This window comes from Taurulus bubalis (assembly GCF_910589615.1).
Source record: "Taurulus bubalis genome assembly, chromosome: 15".
In the NCBI taxonomy this organism is placed as follows: Eukaryota; Metazoa; Chordata; class Actinopteri; order Perciformes; family Cottidae; genus Taurulus; species Taurulus bubalis.
The window spans coordinates 2,703,331-2,718,681 of NC_136603.1; the positions used below are offsets into that span (position 1 = coordinate 2,703,331).

Here is a 15,351-nt window from a genome sequence, read left to right on the forward strand (position 1 = left end):
CCTCCCCTCTTTCTCCCGCAGTGAGCAGCGCCTTGAGCGCGGCCGAACAGGCGCTGCTGAGCGGCGACCAGGACAAGTTGTACGAGGCCCTGAAAGCCATGGGGGTTCAGAACCTGCAGGTCCAGAACAAAGGCTGGTACCTGAAGCAGCTGCAGGCCGACCGGGAGAACAAAGACCAGGTAGCGAATCGGTGTGCAAAACAAAAGAAAAGGTCTGTCTCCTCAGTGTAGCCTCATCCCCCACCTCTTCCTCGCCAGGCGTCTCCAGGAGAAGCCCTGACCAAGGACGAGCTGCAGGGCGGCGTGGACGTGGCCAATGAGATCGCAGAAGGCTACCTGAAGAGTACGCACACTCGTTACCGTCCTCGTCCCCGTTTCTACGTCTGCAGCCGCTCTCATAATTAACCCGCTGTGTGTGTGTGTGTGTGTGTGTGTGTGTGTGTGTGTGTGTGTGTGTGTGTGTGTGTGTGTGTGTGTGTGTGTGTGTGTGTGTGTGTGTGTGTAGTGTTGAAGGCGGTGGAGCGCATCAACGTCGCCGTCAGGGCGGGCGTCCCGGAGGAGACGGTGGTGGAGCTGATGAACCCCGAAGCTCAGCTGCCGGAGGTTTACCCCGGCGCTGCAGCCCTCTACCAGAGGGAGCTGTTCAGCCTGCAGCAGCAGAGCCCCGAGGTACCCAGGCCTACACGTGGTCATGTGATCACGTGGTCATGTGATCACGTGGTCACGTGATCTGTTGAGGCTACTCTCCAGGAAAAAAAAAACGTATTTTACGTCACAATGATTTATTTGTATAAAACAAGCAATTTGAATAATCACCCGGGGCTCTGGGAACTATTGAAGGGCTTTTTTGTTTTGTTTTTTCAGTTTTATAATTAGTTTTCTTACTAAACCGATGATGTCAGGAGTGGAAAATAGATTTAGTTGCAGACTTTTCTTCTCCGAGGGCAGATGATTATGACAGTAAGAATGTACAGTCGTGAAAAAAAAAAAAAAAAATAGCAATTTTCCACGCCCCGGAGAAGCTTTTTGGGGGAAAATAAAAATAAACCTTGAGGTTTTTGGACGAGTCGTGGACATTTATAGTGAAGATCGTCTGTGAAGAATCTATTAAGGGAAAGTTGACCCCAGAATAAAGAAACGCATATCTTTCCTTTTTGTGTAGCGCTACACCAGATTGTTTTGGTTAGAGTTGCATAGTGTTGGCTTCAAGCTTTGACCTTTTTTTAATTTATTTTTCACGTATAAGCTGATGTTTCAGAGAATTTATGGTCGTGAAAAATGTGTCATGGAAAAGTGGTGAAAAAAAAGAGCATTTCTAAAACCGTCCGGACCCCAGCGTTGCCGTGTTCCCTCTGATTTAACAGAGGTTTTGACGCACGAGGTTTTGTCTGATCTAACCGAGGTTTTTTATTTTTGTCCCTCAGGGCTCGCTGTCCCACCCCGAGCTGCTCGTTGCCGTGGAGATGCTGTCGTCGGTGGTGCTGATGAACCAGGCGATGGACGCCGGAGACCGAGCCGCGCTCTGGAAGCAGCTGTCCAGCGCCGTCACCGGACTCAGTAATGTGGAGGATGATTATGCACAGAGGTGACGTGCACACACACACACACACACACACACACACACACACACACACACACACACACACACACACACACAGCTTTAAGCCCCTTTCCCACTGGACAAAAAACGTCTTTAAGTGAATATATAATAGTTAAAATCAACAGTGATTTGTACAAAATATTACAATTTATCAACGCACAAAACATGTTATTAATATGCTCTCCTCAAATTCACCGGACTCCGTTGACAGAAGCAGTCACTTTCCTTCTTCTTCACCTCTACCTTCATTCAAACTGCACAGAGAAGCAACATTAAACTAATAAAATGAGTCTTTCCACTCAAAATAAACCCTGAATCTACCGAGGCGGCCGTTGTCTACACTCTTTAAAGCTCATTTTACCTTCCAGATAATGGTAGAAACACACTTCACTCCACAGAAACCAAATAAAACTCATTAAAACATCCTGGTTCGTCGTTCCACTGTTCCAACAATCAACAACTCTGGGTTGAGAGTTTGAAAGAGAGACTTAATAAGTAAAAGTTTAAATGTTCACTGTTTATTAACCTCGTATGTGACGTCAAACATGAAAGTTGTACTCGTCTACCGCCTATTTTTAACAAGTTTCCTCTTGTTTGAACATGGTAATCTAAGTGGGGAAAAGGATATTGTTGACGTCCGAGGTTTCTCCGTGTTCCTTGAACGCACCGCTGTTTGACCGTGGCCGTGTGCTCCTCAGGTACATGGACGAGCTGATGCGGCTCAAGGCGGCCGCCCGGGAGGAGGGCTGCGACTTCCTCACCTGGAACGACATCCAGGCCTGCGTGGACCAAGTCAACCAGAGCGTGCAGGAGGAGCACGAGCGTAAGAGCCACCATTTTGAATTTAAAGAGACGGCAGCCACTGATCCAAAATGACGTCTTCTTCAAGTAAAACGTTTTAAAATGTTTACCAGACGACCGAATAGCATGTGTGCTAACTGATGGGTTGCATGGTTAGCATCTCAAAATAATAACATTTTGAAATAGTATACGTGTATACGCGTACAGTAGAAAACAGTATGGCCCAGAATACGAGCTTAGCTTTGGGAAAGGTCCAGAAGCAGAACAACATACCAACACATTTAGAAGTAACGGTGCTTTATTTAACGCAGCAACAAATAAGTTTAATTTAGTGTTGAAGTTGGCGCCCCCCTGTGGTCAAATACGGCAGTGTTTCCTCTAAATGTAGATGTGACGGGTCCTGGTTCTGGTCCTGTTTGGCCAACACTCCATGAACGTGGGCCAAAGCTTGAGCTAGCTTTGTTTTAGCCACCATTCATATATTGATGTAAAAACTACGTCTCAAAGTATTTCATGAATAAAATAAACATCACACGTACCGCTCCTACCTCCGGTCAGTGTCCCCCACTGCTAGCTAGCAGCAGCAGCGCTACTGCTAGCTAGCAGCAGCTGCTGCTACTGTCCGCGACCCCTCTGCCCAAGTCGGGTGTCGAGCTTGGTCCCGCTACCTTCGGTGGTTTTCGGGGAGCTAGCGGAAGTTAGCGGAGGTTAGCGGGGAAGTAAAGGAGCGCTAGCAGGAGCCCCAGCTGGCTACAGCAGGGAGCTAACGGGGACACTGACCGAAGGTTGTGGCGGCTCGTAACCCGACGTTTACGGTAGTTTAGTTTTTTTCTTAGTTTTTGGGTCAATCGACCCTTTGCTAAGCCCCGCCCCCCTGCAGCGACTCTGTCGAGCTGTCAGAGCTACGCTAGCATGGAGCCCACACTGTCACTAACTGCACTTTTTATTGGTAAAACAAACGGTGTTAACTGGTCCACCTGTGCGTCTGCAGGTATCGCCGCCATCGGACTGATCAACGAGGCCCTGGATGAAGGGGAGCCCGGCAAGACCCTGTCCATGCTGCAGAACCCCTCGGCCAAGCTGTCGGACGTGGACCCGTCCGTGGCTCAGCACTACCACGACAAGCTGCTGGAGGCCCGCAGAGAGAAAGCTCACGTGAGACAAAGAGCAACACACCTGCAGGTTTATTCTTCCGTAGAGAGGACGGGTGTCGAGCTCGTCGGCTACGGATCTGTTTGGGTGAATGTTACGGTTCCGCCGCCTCGCGTGTCCCGGCTCCCGCCTTTTGTTGAGTTGCTTTTCCACGGTTGTGTAGTGTTCAGGTGAACCGCACCCGGCTGCAGGTAGATGCTCCAAAGCTGCAGCAGCACTAACTGAATGGAAGAGTATCGTGTTTTATTTAAATTAATATTTATTTACAACTCAAGCCATTCAAGTGGAACAATTCCTCGTGTGTGTGTGTGTGTGCCTGTTTGTGTGTGTGCTTGTGTGTCTGTGCCTGTCCCTGTGTGTGTGTGTGTGTGTGTGTGTGTGTGTGTGTGTGTGTGTGTGTGTGTGTTTTGTGGTCGCAGCTCGCTGAGATCCGTCAGACCCGGCGTGGCTGTGACTCAGCGCTCTGACAGACCAGACTGATGATGTCATGGTGCGATCACCTCCTCCCCCCCCTCCCCTCCCCCTCCTCCCCCGACGCTCACTTCCTGTCGTCTGCCTCGTTGCTCTCTCGTCTCTCTCCATCTTTCTGAGCTTCGACCCGACGCACATCCGTAGACTCTCTGACTCATTTGCCTGCGATATCTCGCCTCGACCGCAGCGAGCCGATGTCACGGGGAGACGAGCTCGTTTCCTGTCGTGGGGAGAAGAAGAAAAAGCCCAAAAAAAGGCCAAAAAGAAGGTCAGAAGAGGTCAGAAGAGGTGGTGCAGGAGTGCAGATCTCTCCTGAACGTTTGCTCTGCAGCTCTTTAAATAGATCGGTGGTCTGCTGTCGTCCCGTGTAAATAAAGATAAAGGAAGTCTCTTATCGTGCCGGGACTCCAAAATATTTAGCCGTCGCCCACGCTGCTTTAAATGGCAGCGGCCGTCGGCTAAAACCCTTGAATGCACCGTGCGGCGACTCGTCACGCCTTCTGATCGGAACCCAGGAGAGAAAATATAACGAGCGGGAAAACAGGAGAGGAAAAAAAATTAAAAAAAGGCAAAGTATTTTCCTGCCGATGTCACAAAGAAACAAGAAGCCAACGAGCCTCACTGCTTCCATACAAGGGCAGAAAGCTGAGGACGATATTAAATGGGCCACACACGCACACACACACACACACACACACACACACACACGCACACACACACACACACACAGATAGACAGACAGACAGACACACGCACCTCTGGTTGGCAGTTTGAGGCGATTAGCTGAAGACACAGGAAGTAGTTACTGGACACAGGAAGTAGTTACTGGACACAGGAAGTAGTTACTGGACACAGGAAGTAGTTACTGAGGCAGTGTGTGGACTTCCTGTCGGCTTTCAAAGGTCCAGCTGATATGAGCTGAAGAGAGTTTAAGGATTTGTTCTCTGATATAAAATAGCTCAATAAATACTCCTTTTTCTGAATTTAGTAAACTACCAAACGTCAAGAGTTTCCTCTTACAGCGGCCAACGCGGCGCCGTGTCTTTCACCGAGAAGAGAGGCACAGAAAACGAAACCTCCCAAAAAAAAGACTCAAAGTCACAGAGACTAGTTTCATAACTTGTGTTGTGAAATTCAGATTGTTAATGTTTTTTCTTGACAAATTAAAAACATGGAAGATTCTCACTGGATTCAGATCAGACGACCTCATCGCGACTATTAGAAGTGATCAGAGATCTGCTGGTTGAGTCTGGATCCCTCACAGCGGGGGACTGAAACTACCCAGCAGCCCCAGCTCTCACTTCCTCTGTTTCCATGATGTGTAACGTCTGATGAACTCCACCAAGCTGCTGCGCCCTCGTCTCTGGCAACCACACCCCTGTGTCTCACACACACACACACACACACACACACACACACACACACACACCAAGTGTAAACTTAATAAACAGGTACAGCTGTTTACTATAAAGACTAGTTTGAGTCCCCTTTGCATGAAGAAATCTCGTACCCGCCCACCTCTTTCTCACACACACACACACACACACACACACACACACACACACCCTCTCCTCTACCCCCTGAAGCACAACATGAAGGGGGCGGGACACCAAAGGAGGCCCAAAACTAAAATGAGTCTAAAGCGGCGTGTTATACAGCCGTAGCCGGCGAGCGCCATCTGGAGGCCGTTTGGCGTCACTGCAGGTCAGAATAAAACCGCGTGGACGTCAGCGCTGAGGTCTCGGTTTGGTGAGTGTGTGTGTGTGTGTGTGTGTGTCTGATCATATGGTCTTTGCCCCTCCAGGAGACCCAGGACCCCTCTGCGGTGCTGTGGCTGGACGAGATCCAGGACTCGGTTCTGAGGGCCAACCAGGACACGCAGGAGGCTTTACAGTGTAAGTCCTTCACTTCACTGGACCTTTACTCCAGACCAGTTCCCTCCTCCTAGTCCACCGTTGTCAGGACGGAGTGAAGAGCAGCACAGTGCTGAGGTGTTTGTGTGTTTTTCCCCGCAGTCTCGCAGTCCATCCAGGCCGTCAACGAGGCGGTGGACAGCGGGGAACCGGCCCAGACTCTGGCGGCTCTGAGGAACCCCGGGGCCGGGCTGTACGGCGTCACCTCGGAGTGCGCCCAGACCTACCAGGACGACCTGTCCAGGATCAAGGACGGGAAGAAGGCCGAGGGTGAGCGCAGGCGAAGCCTGATTATCTATATCTATCTACTCATAATCTTTCTTTTCAGTTGTTTTCAAAGTGAGGTTGTGTGAGTTTCACTGCAGTCGATGGAGCAGTAAAGTTCTGCTGTGGACGTATTTTAGACTCTAAAGAATCAGTTTTATTCAGTGGTTCTCAAACTTTTTCCGTCACGCCCCACTTTGGAGGAAGAGACATGTTCACGCCAAAGTTCTAACTAAATGGTCAATGTGCAATTTTGATTGAAATTACTTTTTGTGACTGAGAAAATGTAAATCACTTTCAAGTAAACCAGATTGCTCCGTCAGACAAAAACTAATAACATGTGCAATCACTTTGTTAGAACAATGTAAATAAAGTTCTATCTGTTCAAAAAATAATTAATATTTGGCAAACAAATTGCCTATTGTGGCTGCAATTAACATGTTTTGCACTAAATATAAGAAAATAACAATAATGTTCAACTTGTGCCAAACAAAACAAAATGAGTGCAGATGTGTGTGAGGAAATGCAGAGAATAATTCCCCCACTCTGGGATTAATAAATGATTATAAAAATAATTATAAAATGTAATACCTCCGCGCCCCACTAGAGGGGCGCGCCCCACATTTGGAGAACCACTGGTTCAAGTGAACGCTATATTTAGAATATCTTCCCCTCTTTACTTTGCTGTGGAGCAGCTGCTTCTGACGGAGGAACTGAAGCCGTTATTTAACCGCCAGACTCCATTGACAAAAACATCCTGTTTAGCTCACAGAACACAGGAGCTGTTAGTTAGTTTGTGTTTTTTTTTTGTGTGACTCCGGTGAAGTACGGCTTCAGTTCCCCGTCAGGTGGCCGGTGAAAATATTTCAAATGAAGCGCACGATTTAACATTTACTTTCTGAAATACATTTAAAAATCCTAATTAGTGCTAAGTTTTGTCCCCTGCCGTGGCTCCGCCTCCTCCAGGTGATAACGGCAGCGTGTGGGTGAAGCACTGGGTGAAGGGAGGACACAACTACTACTACAACCTGCAGAGCCAGGAGGGCACCTGGGTGGAGCCGGAGGGCTTCCTGCAGAACAACACCCAGCTGCACAAGGACGACATCCAGGTGGGCGGCGCCGCGCGGCCGGAGCGTCGTTTTTATGTATTTCTTTACGTTGCATTTACCTGATTTTGTCCTCCCGTCAGTCGGTGGTCTCCGGGGTAACCACGGCCTACAACCGGGAGCAGCTGTGGCTCGCCAACGAGTCGCTCATCGCCAAGCTGCAGGCCCGGTGCCGCGGCTTCCTGGTGAGGAACGGCCAGAAGGAGCGGCTGAACTTCCTGGCCTCCCAGGACCCGGCCGTCACCTGCATACAGGTGAGGCGCACCTGCCCGCGACACGAGGACCACGGGACCCACAATGCACTGCTTTCAGGACTCCCCGCTGACGGGCTCTTTGTCCTCAGGCGCACTGGAAAGGCCACAAGCAGAGGAAGAAGTTCAAGGACAGGAAGCAGTTTCTGGAGGAGCACAACGACGAGGCCGTCAAGGTGAAGCCGTTAATTTGATCGGGTTATTATTTTCAGATAGATCATTAGATTATCATTATCACAATATTACTTTACACTAAATAGTTATGATATTGTTGATATACTGTATGTTTATAATATTATAGTGTTTTTTGTTATTTTTCTGTTCTATTCTTTGATCAATATCTTCAGGATTACAGAGTTATCTCTTATGCTAACTTATTTTGACGTATCTTTTCTAATTTAACTTAATTTATCTTATCGTCTCGTACATTCAACTTTATTTCACACATGGTGGTTTTACGTTGCACAAACATTCTCTAACCCAAATCATACTCAATATGTGAACATTCTCTAACCCAAATCATAGCTCAATATGTGAACATTCTCTAACCCAAATCATAACTCAATATGTGAACATTCACTAACCCAAATCATAGCTCAATATGTGAACATTCTCTAACCCAAATCATAACTCAATATGTGAACATTCTCTAACCCAAATCATAGCTCAATATGTGAACATTCTCTAACCCAAATCATAAACAATATGTGAACATTCTCTAACCCAAATCATAGCTCAATATGTGAACATTCTCTAACCCAAATCATAACTCAATATGTGAACATTCACTAACCCAAATCATAGCTCAATATGTGAACATTCTCTAACCCAAATCATAACTCAATATGTGAACATTCTCTAACCCAAATCATAGCTCAATATGTGAACATTCTCTAACCCAAATCATAGCTCAATATGTGAACATTCTCTAACCCAAATCATAGCTCAATATGTGAACATTCTCTCTGCAAAGGTTGACTTTGATAAAGTGAAGCAGAACAAAGTTAGAGAGGGTTTAGAACAGAGAACATTCAGGTGAGGACTCATTGGCGCCCAATGGGTCCATTGGGGCCATTTGAATGCAATTTTAATTTTCTCATGTCCTAAACCATATATTTCACTTGTATATTACTTATGGTGCTCATTACATCCAAATACAGCAGTTTTTTTTTTTTTTTTCTTAAAACAAGCTATGATTTACAGTTCTATATAACAGTCGCTCAGTCTGATTGGTTTTTAATCCAGTTGAGACTAAAGGATTTCTTCCTCTTCCTCAGATCCAGTCCCTGGTCCGGATGCACCAAGCGCGTAAGAAGTACAAGGATCGTCTCAAGTACTTCCAAGATCACGTGAGTGCTCAAGACCTGTAACACGAAATTAGCCCCAACATTTTATTTGTATTTTATTTCATCAGAAAGGTCCCGTTGAGATGCAAAGTATATAAAGTACAAAAAGGGGACAGAGAATATGAAATGCATGTATTGGAGGATGAAAGAAGCGAGGCAGAACATTGTTCAGGAAGTATTTTATCTGCCACAAAAAGAGAAAGTAACGATTATCGACCAGAAGCTTTACATTTCCATGAGACGTCCGCCACGTTTATAATGAACGCCATCGATCACAGTGATCCCGTTTCCTCCTGCAGATCAAACAGGTGGTGAAGATTCAGGCTTTCATCAGAGCCAACAAGGCCAGAGACGACTACAAGACGCTGAGTGAGTAGAGAACCAACCAGGGGGAGAACCGGAGAACCAGAGAGGCTCTGAGTCCATGTCCCCTCCTGATACACAGCTCATTCGAATGCAATTTTTTAATAATAGTTATATCATTTTTTATGTTATTTTTATGTGTGTGTGTGTGTGTGTGTGTGTGTGTATATATATATATATATATATATATATATATATATATACATACACTTATAGTAATTATTATAATAATACATTTTATTTGTATAGCTGCTCAAAGGCAGTTTACATGGTAAAAAAAAATATATATACATATACTGTAGATAGACGTATATATGTATGTCCCCATTTATATTATCTATCAATCGATCGATCAATAGATAGATCGATATGTATGTATGTATCTTCAATTTCAACAAATGCATAATAAATAAATAATTAAAAGAACATGCAAATGTATAACAGGCAAACCCAAACTAAAACAAAACTATATATATATATATATATATATATATATATATATATATATATATATATATATACCTCTGTATCAACATGGGTTGACACGTGTTGTTGTTCCTGTGTAGAGTAAATAATGTAATAATTATATGATAACCAGGACACCTGATTGGTCCATAGCCTCGCGTACTCTCCGATACTCAGGATTTCCAAAGATGGCGTCAGAAGCCCCCTGGACCTCCATCCCTCCAGTGTTCAGCTGTTCCTCTCCAGCTCCCCGGTCTCTAACCCGGCCCTCTCTCCACAGTCAGCGCTGAAGACCCCCCGATGGCCGTGGTGAGGAAGTTCGTCCACCTGCTGGACCACAGCGACCAGGACTTCCAGGAGGAGCTGGAGCTCATGCGGCTCCGCGAGGAGGTGGTCACCAACATCCGCTCCAACCAGCAGCTGGAGAACGACCTGAACCTCATGGACATCAAGATCGGCCTGCTGGTGAAGAACAAGATCACGCTGCAGGAGGTGGTGTCCCACAGCAAGAAGCTGACCCGCAAGAACAAGGGCCAGCTGTCCAACATGATGATGATGAACAAGCAGCGGGGCGGGCTGAAGGCCCTCAGCAAGGAGAAGAGGCTGAAGCTGGAGGCCTACCAGTACCTCTTCTACCTGCTGCAGGTAAGGCCCGGCTCTTTGTCCCGTAAACCACACGGTATCCTCTGGTGACTCGCTCTCCTCTCTTCTCAGACCAACCCGACGTACCTCGCCAAGCTGATCTTCCAGATGCCGCAGAATAAATCCACCAAGTTCATGGACTCTGTGATCTTCACGCTGTACAACTATGCCTCCAACCAGCGGGAGGAGTACCTGCTGACCAAGCTCTTCAAGACGGCCCTGCAGGAGGAGATCAAGTGAGCACTCGTGGATTTAAACGTGGATTTGAGCTTCAGGAAAGCCGATCGCAAACGGCGAGATTCGATAAAACTTCCTCTGTGGCGGGAAAACCGTTCGCTGGAGATGCACTGACCGGATTTGTAGAAAACGACTAAGTTCTGACGTAGAGAACATTACAAACTTTGTTTAGAAAACAAAATGCACTGAGAAGAATCAAGAGTACAACCAGAAAAACGCCGTAAACTAACTAAGTAGCTCAGGTCTCATGTTCATGGACTACTTTGTAGCCTCCGTACACACCCTGAAAAGGGAAAAGTACTACATGTATTAACAATATTAAGTATTAAAACCATTGTAAAGAAATGAGGGGTGAATATCTTGTAAAACTATTTGAATTGGCGGCAAAATATTTTCACAAATGTCGATTCTTTTTTTTAATCTATTTTTTTAAGACCCCGGTCGGCTTCCAACATATTTTATTATCCGAATCAGGTATGTTACACATAGGAGGAATTTGTCTTGGCGGGTTGTGCACACATTAGACAAACAACAACAATCAACACAATGCGATAGAAACATATCAAATGTACAATCGAATATAAAATAAAGTCCACACAAAAACAGATAACAGTTCTACAAACAAGTGTACTTGTATAAGTATATATCATGTATTATTAATATGTTGCTCATTCTGGTCACATGACGTCTGTTGTACTTCTGTCCATCCTGATAGAGGATTGAATTGAATATTTCCATAACGTGTGAATGCTGGTCATAAAACATGGCCGCCGCTCCCGGACACAAATCAAACCGCTGAAACCCCCGGAGACCTTCCTCCACTCCTCGAGATGGTTGTCTGAGCCTCGTGTTTTCTCCGCTCCGCTCGCTGACCAGCGCCTCCTCTGCCCCCGCAGGTCAAAGGTCGACCAGATGAAGGAGATCGTCACGGGCAACCCCACGGTCATCAAGATGGTGGTGAGCTTCCACCGCGGGGCGCGCGGCCAGAACGCGCTGCGGCAGATCCTGGCCCCGGTCGTCAAGGAGATCATGGAGGACAAGACGCTGAACATCAAGACCGACCCGGTGGACATCTACAAGAGCTGGGTCAACCAGATGGAGACGCAGACCGGGGAGGCCAGGTGGGCGGGGCTTAGCGCATCACGCGCCGTAGGGTCAAAGGGTTAATACTCTGGCTACACAGTTACATCCTATACATATTATAAGAGTCTGATATCTAATCTCTTTCACAGCTAGAGTTTGCAAGTAACGTGTGAAAAACAGACGGTTGTCGCGCTTTCTTTCAAATCTATATACGTGTGTGTGTGTGTGTGTGTGTGTGTTTATAACTAATCTACTGTAATGTTGTTAGTATAATGCTTTGGTTTGTAGTGTCAGAGTTTATGCTAGAAATCCTATTGAGTCATTTGGACAGAATATTTAGCTTGTATTATATATGTATTATATATGTATTATATATGTATTTATATATTTAGCTCAGTGGTCGTTGCAGAGCCTCAAGGCCTCTTAGGCTCAGCTCGCTGTTAAAGGTTCCTCTCTTCCTCCGTCTCCTGGTAAGATGTCTCATCTTGACTCATCTTATCTTGACTCCTCATCTCATCTGGTCCACAGCAAGCTGCCCTACGACGTGACCCCGGAGCAGGCGATGGCCCACGAGGAGGTGAGGACGAGGCTGGAGGCCTCCATCAAGAACATGAAGAACATCACGGACAAGTTCCTGTCCGCCATCATCGTGTCCGTGGACAAGATACCGTACGTTCCTCTGCTTTATTTATTATTTAAATACGTACGTTCCTCTGCTTTATTTATTATTTAAATACGTACGTTCCTCTGCTTTATTTATTATTTAAATACATACGTTCCTCTGCTTTATTTATTATTTAAATCCGTACGTTCCTCTGCTTTATTTATTATTTAAATACGTACGTTCCTCTGCTTTATTTATTATTTAAATACATACGTTCCTCTGCTTTATTTATTATTTAAATACATACGTTCCTCTGCTTTATTTATTATTTAAATACGTACGTTCCTCTGCTTTATTTATTATTTAAATACATACGTTCCTCTGCTTTATTTATTATTTAAATACGTACGTTCCTCTGCTTTATTTATTATTTAAATACATACGTTCCTCTGCTTTATTTATTATTTAAATACGTACGTTCCTCTGCTTTATTCATTATTTAAATACGTACGTTCCTCTGCTTTATTCATTATTTAAATACATACGTTCCTCTACTTTATTTATTATTTAAATACGTACGTTCCTCTGCTTTATTTATTATTTAAATACATACGTTCCTCTACTTTATTTATTATTTAAATACATACGTTCCTCTACTTTATTTATTATTTAAATACATACGTTCCTCTACTTTATTTATTATTTAAATCCGTACGTTCCTCTGCTTTATTCATTATTTAAATACATACGTTCCTCTGCTTTATTCATTATTTAAATACATACGTTCCTCTACTTTGTTTATTATTTAAATACATACGTTCCTCTAAATTATTTCTTATTTAAATACATACGTTCCTCTGCTTTATTTATTATTTAAATACATACGTTCCTCTACTTTGTTTATTATTTAAATACATACGTTCCTCTAAATTATTTCTTATTTAAATACATACGTTCCTCTGCTTTATTTATTATTTAAATACATACGTTCCTCTACTTTGTTTATTATTTAAATACATACGTTCCTCTAAATTATTTCTTATTTAAATACATACGTTCCTCTGCTTTATTTATTATTTAAATACGTACGTTTCTCTGCTTTATTCACCATTTAAATGCATGCGTTCCTCTACTTTATTTATTATTTAAATACATACGTTCCTCTACTTTATTTATTATTTAAATACATACGTTCCTTTGCTTTATTTATTATTTAAATACATACGTTCCTCTACTTTATTTATTATTTAAATACATACGTTCCTCTACTTTGTTTATTATTTAAATACATACGTTCCTCTACTTTATTTATTATTTAAATACATACGTTCCTCTGCTTTATTTATTATTTAAATACATACGTTCCTCTGCTTTATTTATTATTTAAATACATACGTTCCTCTACTTTATTTATTATTTAAATACATACGTTCCTCTACTTTATTTATTATTTAAATACATACGTTCCTCTGCTTTATTTATTATTTAAATACATACGTTCCTCTACTTTATTTATTATTTAAATGCATGCGTTCCTCTACTTTATTTATTATTTAAATACATACGTTCCTCTACTTTGTTTATTATTTAAATACATACGTTCCTCTGCTTTATTTATTATTTAAATACATACGTTCCTCTGCTTTATTTATTATTTAAATACATACGTTCCTCTACTTTATTTATTATTTAAATACATACGTTCCTCTACTTTGTTTATTATTTAAATACATACGTTCCTCTACTTTATTCATTATTTAAATACATACGTTCCTCTACTTTATTCATTATTTAAATACATACGTTCCTCTACTTTGTTTATTATTTAAATACATACGTTCCTCTGCTTTATTTATTATTTAAATACATACGTTCCTCTGCTTTATTTATTATTTAAATACATACGTTCCTCTGCTTTATTTCTTATTTAAATACATACGTTCCTCTGCTTTATTTATTATTTAATTACATACGTTCCTCTACTTTATTTATTATTTAAATACATACGTTCCTCTAAATTATTTCTTATTTAAATACATACGTTCCTCTGCTTTATTTATTATTTAAATACGTACGTTTCTCTGCTTTATTCACCATTCAAATGCATGCGTTCCTCTACTTTATTTATTATTTAAATACATACGTTCCTCTACTTTGTTTATTATTTAAATACATCTGTTCCTCTGCTTTATTTATTATTTAAATACATACGTTCCTCTACTTTATTCATTATTTAAATACATACGTTCCTCTACTTTGTTTATTATTTAAATACATACGTTCCTCTGCTTTGTTTCTTATTTAAATACATACGTTCCTCTGCTTTATTTATTATTTAAATACATACGTTCCTCTGCTTTATTTATTATTTAATTACATACGTTCCTCTACTTTATTTATTATTTAAATACGTACGTTCCTCTACTTTATTTATTATTTAAATACATACGTTCCTCTGCTTTATTTATTATTTAAATACGTACGTTCCTCTGCTTTATTCATTATTTAAATACATACGTTCCTCTACTTTATTTATTATTTAAATACATACGTTCCTCTGCTTTATTTATTATTTAAATACATACGTTCCTCTGCTTTATTCATTATTTAAATACGTACGTTCCTCTGCTTTATTTATTATTTAAATACATACGTTCCTCTGCTTTATTCACCATTTAAATGCGTTCCTCTCCTGCAGCCTCACGTCTGCTTTGTAGTTGCTCGTCATCATAATGGTGTCCTGTGTGATGCAGGTATGGGATGCGGTTCGTCTCCAGAGTGCTGAAGGACACGCTCCATGAGAAGTTTCCTGATGCTACAGAGGACGAGCTGCTCAAGGTAATAATAGTTCATAATAATCTGTTTATTTATGAAGAAGATTTTTAAAAACAAGAGTTTACAAAGTGCTTAAAGGAAATAGAAAAAAAACAACAACAATCAAATGAAAGAGAAAGATAATAACTATAATAAAATAAAGCAGATAAAAGGCCAGTCTGTAAAATGGGTTAAATAAATACATATTCGTTCTGTTCTTTCGTGTTTTTTATCAATCTA

General features: G+C 42.4%; 1 protein-coding gene across 1 annotated transcript in view; it reads left to right on the forward strand.

The window, feature by feature from the left end:
- The window catches only part of iqgap1 (IQ motif containing GTPase activating protein 1), a 49,377-nt gene that overhangs the window by 24,783 nt on the left and 9,243 nt on the right, over positions 1-15,351 (forward strand). The window contains exons 10-27 of the mRNA XM_079231341.1: positions 22-179; positions 258-342; positions 505-668; positions 1,424-1,584; positions 2,298-2,422; positions 3,392-3,555; positions 5,828-5,918; positions 6,039-6,206; positions 7,167-7,309; positions 7,390-7,560; positions 7,650-7,733; positions 8,835-8,906; positions 9,203-9,272; positions 10,012-10,376; positions 10,446-10,609; positions 11,507-11,731; positions 12,222-12,362; positions 15,051-15,135. Coding sequence (XP_079087467.1) covers positions 22-179; positions 258-342; positions 505-668; positions 1,424-1,584; positions 2,298-2,422; positions 3,392-3,555; positions 5,828-5,918; positions 6,039-6,206; positions 7,167-7,309; positions 7,390-7,560; positions 7,650-7,733; positions 8,835-8,906; positions 9,203-9,272; positions 10,012-10,376; positions 10,446-10,609; positions 11,507-11,731; positions 12,222-12,362; positions 15,051-15,135 — 2,636 coding nt within the window. The remainder of the gene's footprint in view (positions 1-21; positions 180-257; positions 343-504; positions 669-1,423; positions 1,585-2,297; positions 2,423-3,391; positions 3,556-5,827; positions 5,919-6,038; positions 6,207-7,166; positions 7,310-7,389; positions 7,561-7,649; positions 7,734-8,834; positions 8,907-9,202; positions 9,273-10,011; positions 10,377-10,445; positions 10,610-11,506; positions 11,732-12,221; positions 12,363-15,050; positions 15,136-15,351) is intronic.